The sequence below is a fragment of the Hibiscus syriacus genome, unplaced genomic scaffold, assembly GCF_006381635.1.
Source record: "Hibiscus syriacus cultivar Baekdansim isolate YM2019G1 unplaced genomic scaffold, ASM638163v2 tig00111213_pilon, whole genome shotgun sequence".
NCBI classification, from domain to species: domain Eukaryota; kingdom Viridiplantae; phylum Streptophyta; class Magnoliopsida; order Malvales; family Malvaceae; genus Hibiscus; species Hibiscus syriacus.
This window is the reverse complement of record NW_024063022.1, coordinates 5,224,776-5,234,747: the sequence shown is the minus strand read 5'-3', so window position 1 is coordinate 5,234,747 and position 9,972 is coordinate 5,224,776. Positions and strand designations below refer to the sequence as shown.

Sequence of the window (9,972 nt, the reverse complement as noted above, 5' to 3'; positions counted from 1 at the left end):
ATGGGTTAACCCCAGATCCACCAAAGTAGTAACAAGCATAACAAAATCTGTAAAGATACATGAGATGACATCAGCGGCCTCATAGTCCTCTTGAGCTTTGATTACGTATTGGTGAGAGGTAACTCTAGCCTCAGGACCAACTATAGATTTGGCAATACCCGCTTTGCTATTCGGAAGTAGAACTGCCTCATCTCTGATGTCACTCAAAAGACAGGCTCTCCTGCTCATGACTCGCTCAATAGACTTACTTGACGAGTTAGCTCGATGAAAACTCTAGGTAGATCGACAGATAGGTGAGTAAGAATGTCTATGGAGTCCCTCCCTAAACCTCCTACAGTGGTGCTCCTCTATCGCCACTAACTCCTGTGTATAGCGAGTCAAGCATAAGAACTCGCTCTTATACTCATACACGAAATGGTCAGCCTGAGTCAAATGCATAAATAGGTCTCTTAGGTTGTTGGCATGGGTCTCACCGATGTATTTTGCTCTAAAATTTGACAGAAACAACTCTCAATTCGGTCGTTCTGGCTTTAATGCTAACTCTATAGTCTCTCACCAATCTATCGCATCACCCTTCAGTAGGTCGATGATGTACTTAACTTACTATCGAGGGTAAAATGAAGTTGTATTAGTGTGCAAAGGGTCTGACAGAGCCACTAGTTAGTGGCTACAGGATCATCGTTACCTGAATCCAAAAAATTGGTAGTCTTGTAACGGTGGAGTCTCTCGACCGGGGACTCCTAAAGGGCTACAGGGGATGGAGTAAATGGAGTGGGTGCATCAGGTGCCCTAGGGACAGCCATAACTATATGCCTCAATGTCTGTGTGAGGTCTCGAAATAATGTCGCATTGTCTATCCCTGACTCCTCCAAAAGGTCCACATCATCGGAGTTGAGAATGGACTCGTCTCTTGTGTCTCCAGCTAAAGAGGAATGAATCTCCTCATAAACCTCCTAACTATAAATAGGATTATCTGCCATATCCTATAATTTTCCAAGAAAGTAAAAGAGTCAGCATCACCATTTCTAGACATTTCTAAACTAGAATCATCATTCTGGTATCCATGTTGGGTAACCCATTGAAATATGATGTTTCCATTATTTTGTAAAAGAATAGGAACCGAACTTGGCAATAATTCCAATAAACAAAAAATTTATTATCGTTTGCTTACGATTAGTAACCAATGTTACTTCAACGATAATTTCTGTTTAAACAAATTTGTCCACTTTAAGCAAACCCGTTAAAACGCCAGGATACATCCCGAAAATGAATTAATTTACTTTTCATGTTTTTCTCTAGATTTCTAAACCATCTCAGATGATTTTAGAAAGATAAAAGATGGAATATGTCTTAAGATTGTTACAAGTATAACAATCTGAGATAAAAAAGAGAAAATATAATTTTATTAATAAATAAAAAGTATAGTTTAGAATAAAAATATGAATATTGATAAAAAAATGATCTAGAAACTAGTTGAGGCTTGTAGCTACACAGTTTCCTTAAGATAAATTTTCGGTCACTCCTTAGTGCTCGAGATCTTTGGTCGTCTATCTCCTAGGATACAACAACAAGATGATCAATGTGCAATAGAACAATTGTAGAGATCACGAAGTATATCTTACCTGAGGCTATCACCGAAAATTAGACAATAAGAAAAGAGTTTTTGAGTTGTGTTTAATCCAGTAGGTTTGCACGGTATTTATAGAGTTTCTCATGGGAGAAGATTTGGAAAATATATTATGAAAAGTAAGGTCATTAATGAGTATCCGAATAAATTCAGAAATAATCAATTAATACCACATTTAATATAATATATTCATAAAGGGTCCGATCAATCCGAACATATATGTCGCTCACATTGTGTTGGTATGCCCCCAAACTCGATAGGTTCAACATGCTTAGATTTTTATCCCTTGCATCTACACACGAGGCACAATCTTAATCCAAGTCATTCAATGACTAGCAAGTTGGCCGGTGTATATAAATCATTCTCTTGCTTGTTATCCCACCAATGGGGGATATATGTTTTTTCTCATTTTACTTACACAACACGATTCACATGTACGCTTCTTAGAGCATCAATTTTTCATTCATCACCCAACCATTTTGAGCATATGAGATATCATTGTAAAGATCTCATGGAGTAGAATATGAATCAGTAAATTTATTATTTGAATCTTCACCTTTACCTTAAAAAATATGCATCAAACTTTCCAATTTATCACAACTTTTCCAGCAATTAAGTGTTTTATCATGATAGATAAAGAGGTATTGTTAATATATGATAACAGATGGAATTAGGATATTAGAGATGAACCTTGATTATCCTACTTATTTTCTCTAGATTGAAATCTGAAGATAAAAATAATATATTCTTATTTTTCAAAATTGAAACCCAAACCATAATTAAATATTGAGAATACACACCATAGCGCTTCCACTAAAACAATCATTGATACAAAGCAAGGGACATCACCTTAAGTTTCAAATGAGAAACCTTCGAATCCATATAAGGATATGTCTACAATTAATATTGATAACACTCTTTTTTTGTGCATGATTAAGCTTTATATAAACCAATTAGTAGTTATCCATTAGAAAAACAAGAAGTTATAGAGAAATTCATAAATTATAGACCTTATCAAATTCTTATATTTAAGTATCCTCAATCTGGTCTAGATGCTCATCAACGACGATTTTAATCTAAATGATTTGAAACATTTAATTGGTTAGACGACTACCGATGTTGCTTATTGTTTCTCATCCTTTCTTTTTGGAAAGAAAGAATTAGAAAAATATGGTTCAAATACTTTTACAATAAAGGATTTAAAAATTGAAAGAGGATCAGAGAGAAAGATTGTGTATTTGAAACATATATGGAGAAATATATTAATTCGGCTCATGGATATTCTGTTTAATGTTGGTAAGATTTCAAGAATCTCAAATGTCACATTGATATTGTATTTAAAAATCTAACTTCAAATCAAAATGTACGACAACCTTAATATACGGCTAAAGAAAGGCGCTACTGATTTTACAATGGCACACAGTTTAAAAGTGTACATTCAAGGGACATGATGAGAGTATAAAGTCCAAAAATGGGAAATTTTCTAGAGAGAGTAAAACTATTTTTTCTTATAATAGGGATATATGAGATGTTGTTCTAGAAAATGCTTCACAAAATTTAAAATATATAGTTTCGTCCATTTAAAAAGAAAATTTGCACATCTTTTAAAGAGCAAAAAAAAATTATAAGAAGATTGGTGATTCAAAATTTACACGATTATCGATGAATCTTGAAACACGTCTAAAAAAGAACAAATGATTGTAGTCGTAAGATTTATTGATGAAGGTAGGATTGTACGAGAACGATTTTTACAGTTTGTACATGTCTATTAAAATTAATACTAACATATTTTTAAATTTAGTTTTTTATTTTCTTCAATTCCATCCTTAAAATAATTTTTAAATTGGAGTCTAAATTTAATTTATTTTTTCTGAAAATATGTTTATTTTTAAGGTTAATTTCACAAATATACTGATAATTTCATATTTACTTTTTTATACTAAATTTTTAAATTAAATATTAATTTTTTAATTAGTACAATTTGTATCCAAGCTATTTCAGTTTATCTTGAAATGTATTTTATAATATGATTATGTGTCCAATTGCATTTTACTACAGATTATTTCTCTATCTGTGCTGATTTTTATTCAAAAAATGTCGCCTCAACATTAACAATGGAAGATCAAATAAAGAAAAAACATAATATTAAATATAAATTTACATAAAAAAAAATTAATGACCAAAATAAAAATAAAGTAATAAAATATTGACTAAATACGTTATTTACCCTAAAATATATCTAGCGGTCTGTACTACTCGAAAGTATTATGTACTGCTGTTTTATTAGAAACTTCTGTAGTGCAGCATAACTAACACCTAAAATATATCTTATGGCAACAGCAACAGCAACAACAATAAAGTTGTTGATTTTAAAAGTTTAAAATATTTTAATTAGAATTTTAAATTATTAATATTAAGCATTAATTACGTTATCCTAGTGGTTAAAAGGAATGTTGTTAGGTCTCGAATTTAAGCACTAACGATTACAAGTTATTTAAGTGTTCATTGTCAAATGATTAAATGTCTTTAAAATATATACTACAACTTGTAATCACCGTAAATTAATAAAAAAACATTATTAATATTAATTCAAGCAATTTTTTTATCAACTTAATAATTTGTCAAAGTGATAGAAATATTGTTTTTTTTAAATGTCAATTACCTCGTTTATTTAATAATCAATGTTACTTTTTTTTTAATAGTTTGGATTCATACTTAAAATTCGAATTTTCTTTGTTCAATTATTTATTTATTAATAGTATCTATTATAAAATTTTATTTATATCAACATTGTTTAAAAATTTTGTGTTATTAATATATATATATATGTGTCAACACTTAAAAATATTTTAATCACTATTTATATCATATTTTCATAAAAATGTAATTAATATCTTACCAATTACGCATTTAATTGGAATTTCAATTATCTATACATATTTGATAATTATAATATAATTATATATTAATTCTATACGTCATAGTTGATTGTATAAATTATAATTCTATCGTTATATATATAAGTTTAAATTACAAATAATATTAATTATTATAATAAATCATTTTTTTCAAATAGAAACCACTAATAAGAATTAGAAAATATTTAAAATTATAATAAAAATTTATAATAAAAATCATAAACTAAACATTTAATTGGAATATTCTCTTAAAATCATAAAGAAACTAGTCACTCGAGATTATATTATAACTATACAAGAAAAAATGTAAATCTCATCCAGAAAAACTTGAACAAAAAATAAATACAAATAGATCTGACTGCTATTGCTAAGACAAATCAACCACAACAAAGATTAAACTACTAAAAGGCCATCGATAAAATGCGAATCGGAGTCGAATATCGTGAGATAACTATCTACGATCATAGGTTGTTTACTCAAATCTAATTCGAAGATCCAAAGCAGGGAAGATCAACGGGGTAATAAATGAGCGTCATTTTGATTAGTCGTGCCTACGTCAAAGCCAACTCTGAAAATAATAAAAGTCAAATGAATAGGTTCTGAGATAAAAAAAAATACCATTTTTGAAAAAAAACATAGAAAAACATGTTATAAAAGCAGAAAAAACCAGCACCAAGATTAGTGTCACCATCTACTAATGGAAAATGAGAAAAAGGAACCAATGAACAGGATGTGATAAGAGAAAATGAGGAAGCAAGTGTTTATAACAAATCAATCTTAAATCTTCATTTTTTAAAAAATAAATATAGGGTAAGTATAATATAATATTTGTTTAAAAATGACTCTCAATCATTTAACATTGAATGTTATTTTCCTTGACATTCATGGTGCTCGAACTCAGGATCTCAAGAAATAACAACGATTCCTTACTACCGAGGTCGCTTAGTTTGCGTAAATCATATTTTTTAAATATCTAAGTATTCTATAATAAAAATTACTGATAAAATTATAATTATTAGGGTCGAAAAAGAGTGTTATAAATATATATTATAAAACTCAAACTTGTAACAACCACAATAATAATAACAATAACAACAACAACAATAATAATAATTTGTAAGTTAATATTATTAGGAAAATTAATAAATAATGTATAAAGAAATCACTATAAATAACAATAAAGTTTAATTATTATATATGAATTTGATGTTTTAAGTCATGTGAAATAATAAAATATTTTAAAAATAATAATATCTATAGATAATTAAATTGTATAATCACATTTGTACTTATATTAAGGGTAAAGTATAGTAATGGTCACCGAACTTTTTAAAAGCTTTTAAAACTTGCAATACAGTCCCCAACATTTAGTCCGTTTGCAATATGGTCCCCCAACAGTTACGTCGGGGACCATATTGAAAATGGACTAAATGTTGGGGGACCATATTGCAAACAGACTAATGTTGGGGGACTGTATTGCAAGTTTTAAAAGTTGGGGGACCTAAATGAAAGCTTTAGAAATGTTTCCTTATTATTTTGTTATCCACTTATTATTTAGTTTCTATTTTACTCATCAAATTATTTTTTTAAAATTATATGTAACATTTTATTTTGATTATTCAGTATTACGAAAATAATAACAATATTGATGTAATATTTTTTTTAATATTAAAAAAAATGATTATCTCTTGTTCCCATATGTAATGGGGTAAGGAATAGGTAAGATAGTAGGCTGTCCCTAACACTAGGTTGAGAGCAGCTTCGGTAGGAGACCTCCAAATTATGAAATGCCCTCCATGGGACTCGATCCCACAACCTCAAGGTTAAGAACCTTGTGCTCTACCAACTGAGCTGGATGGTCATTTCATTTTTTTTAATATTAATATAATATTATTTTATTTTGACACATCAATATTATTGTTAATTTTTAATGATAGATGGTCAAAATAAAATTAAAAGCCCAAAGCATAACATTATATATGATATTGAAAAAATAATAATTAAGTTACTATAATAAAGATTAAGTAATAGGTAAATGGTCAAATAGGTAATTTACCCTATTCTTATTATGGAGATAAATTATGGAATTTGATTGAAGTATGGTTGTTGAGGCGGTGGTAAGACGATTTGTTTTTATTAATTTTGTTTTGTCAGATTTGTTTTAATTATATTAATCAACTGTGTGCCTATAGCACCATGTCACTATGACTAAACATTTATGAATTTGTAGCTTGAAAATGAGATAATATTTAGATACTTTTAGTTTATTAATGGATTTTGATTTCTTTGACTTTTAATGTGGAAACTTATATATATTTTTATTATAAGTTAGTAATATAAATATTGTTTTAATTATATATTCAGAAAGTAAATACTTATTTTATATTAAAATGTAATTATTTATAAACCTAATAATAAAATATAAAATAATGTCATATAGATAATAATATTAATAATTTACAATTTATATATCATATTGTAAATTAAACTAAATTCATGCATAATTCTAAGATATATGCTTTGAAAATTGCATTCTCAAATTTCAAGATTGCTGGTTTTTCAATTTCTTTTTTGTTATCTATTTTATGATTCCTATGGCTTTGCAATTTGTTTAATTAATTTATAACTATTTGATTATATACATATTATTTCAAAGTTGTTTGTTTGTATGTTATAAGAAATAATTTTGTTTTTGAGTTATTAGAATTATCAATTGTAATTATACAAGTAATATTTAAAATAAGATTAAGGGTTCAAATGTTGGATTTTGTGAATGTAATAAATTGAAGGGTAAAGTATAGTAATGGTAGCTGAACTTTTCTAAAGTTTTCATTTAGGTCCCCCAACTTTTAAAACTTGCAATATAGTCCCTCAATATTTAGTCCGTTTGCAATATGGTCCCCCAATAGTTACGTCGGGGACCATATTGAAAATGAACTAAATGTTGAGAGACTATATTGCAAACGAACTAAATGTTGGGGGACTGTATTGCAAGTTTTAAAAGTTAGAAGACCTAAATGAAAGCTTTAGAAAAATTCAGTGACCATTACTATACTTTACGCTTATATTAATTCTCCACTTATCTTCTTTATTGAAATTTTAAAAAATCTATTATTATTATTTATTAAGATATCTTAGAGTATTTAAAAAATTTAAATAAATATTATCTCACATTCATTCCATATTCATTAAAAAAAAGTTATTTTATCAAAATTAATAAATTAAGATGATTATTCAAATCTAATTAAAGGGAAAGGCAGAAAATGGTTGAAACATGTCTGAGTTTGGACGTCACGTTACGTTGAAGACGGAAGAAATGCTCAAAGCCACCACCGCCCACCAATGATTCTTCTATAAAATTCAACCCTTTTTGCACCATACCCCATCGTCAACAATAATCTTCTGATTTCTCTTCTTCCCTTTGAATTTCAATACTAAAGCCATGTCTCAGGTAACTTTTCTCTTTTGCTCTTACTTTTCCCATTATATTTTGATTCCTTTTCGTTTCTTTTGGCTCAAGCTTTTCCGAATTTGTTTTTTTTTTGTTTTCTAGATGTTAGGGAAATTCTATGTTTAAGCTTTGATTCATGGTTTTTGGTATCTGGGTCGTTATCTGTTTAATTTTAGGATTGAATCGTTAAAAAGATTTTTGGGTTTCGAGGATTATGATAGAAATTGTTGAAGAAGAAATGAAATTGATTGATTTGGGTGTTGTGGAAATCAAATTCAAAACCCTATCGTTTTACATGACTGGACAGAGATCTTTAAATGGTGATAATCTAGATTATCTGTTAGTTTATCTAATTGAATAAAGGTATTGTTTCTGGTTTCTCATTGAGTTGACCTTCTATTTATGAGTGAACTGAGATTAGGGATGGACCGACGAGGCTGGCGGGGCGGTTGGCCCTTGAAAATTTCAAATTCTAATATAATTTAGGTGTTTTGGATCGATAATCTGTTTTGGTCCTCTAAAAGTTTATAAGATTAATATGAAATTCTGCATCCGACCCCGTGTCAGATGGAGTGGTTGGTTGGTTTCATGGAATTCCATTCTACCTGTGTTGGTGGACCACCAAGTTCTTATGAATTGTTCCCCACTATCTATTTCAATTTTGAAAAGCATCTAATTCTATGTTTTCCCCTTGTTTGGTCCTGTGGTTCATGGTTGTTAATCAATGATCATTGCTTTTGTAAGGTTTCTTCTGATGATGCTGTAAATCGTGTTTCAATTCGGTTGAATTGCAGACTGTTGTTCTCAAGGTTGGTATGTCATGTGAAGGCTGCGTTGGAGCCGTGAAGAGAGTTCTGGGGAAAATGCAAGGTGTGTTGTAACTCTAGCTTTTTGTTAGCACATTGTTCTTTTATGATGATCATCTTCCATATTCTTAGGTTAGTTTCATCAGAAATTAGGTTAAACGACTGCTTCTGTCATATTCTTACGCCGTGAGAATTACTTATCGGGCAAGCATATTACATACATCCATTAGATTAGAGAAGCAGATTAGTTTAAGTCCAATTGTTTTTGCAGCAAAATGACATCAGGTGTTCTTCATCAGAAAATAATAGTTCGGTGAACAAACAATAAACCGATCCGACCAATCCGTTCTTGAAGCAAAGCGGAAAAGAATTGATCCGTTGATCGATTCCTAAGAATTGAAGCTAGAGGCTGATCTCCCTGATTGTAGGGATTGATCCTTACCGAGCAACAAAAATATTTTACGTAGAATCATACAAACAATACAAATTAGATTTGAAGAACTAGAATATTGATCACTAATATTCATATATTTTGTCATAAATCACTACTCAGGTGTGGAATCATTTGAAGTAGATTTGAAGGAGCAGAAAGTGACCGTGAAGGGCAACGTCCAGCCCGATGCGGTTCTGCAAACTGTGTCGAAGACAGGAAAGAAGACGGCCTTCTGGGATTCTCCGACAGAACCTGAGGCGAAGCCGGCCGGCGCTGTTGCCGCGGCTTAAAATGCCCCGCGGTTGCTTAATTGATTGATGTGGTTAATAGCATTTTAAAACTATCATATGAATTGTTGAATGTATACAATAAGCTATTGGGTGAACTCAGTTATATTGTTATCTTTAAAGAATCCCACTTGATGTGGAACGGAATTGTTCGTCTCTGTCATGGAATGTGGACCAAGACTTGTTGCAACCTTCAATTTTATCGGGACATAATATGAGTAACACGACATTATTGCCTCTAAACAATCAGTCAATTGGTCTAGCGATAGATGATATATTAACGTCAATAGTTCGGATTTTAATATTTACGAATAGAGTAAATTAGGTTTGATGGGTCGTTTTAATCTAGCCATCTTAGGTCGTTTTAAGGTAACAAAATCTTTTTTAACTAATTGATAATGCACATAAATCTTGCAGATCCGTTGTTGAAAATCAAAACTTTAAAAAATA

At 29.8% G+C, this 9,972-nt stretch overlaps 1 protein-coding gene across 1 annotated transcript; it reads left to right on the top strand.

Annotated features, from left to right (window-relative positions):
* The first annotated feature begins 7,856 nt into the window (after positions 1-7,856).
* On the top strand, positions 7,857-9,620 carry LOC120156030 (copper transport protein ATX1-like). Its single transcript, XM_039167448.1, has 3 exons — positions 7,857-7,996; positions 8,791-8,866; positions 9,356-9,620. Exons 1-3 carry the CDS (start codon positions 7,988-7,990, stop codon positions 9,523-9,525), a joined length of 255 nt encoding a protein of 84 aa, XP_039023379.1. The 5' UTR covers positions 7,857-7,987; the 3' UTR covers positions 9,526-9,620.
* The last annotated feature ends 352 nt before the right edge of the window (positions 9,621-9,972 follow it).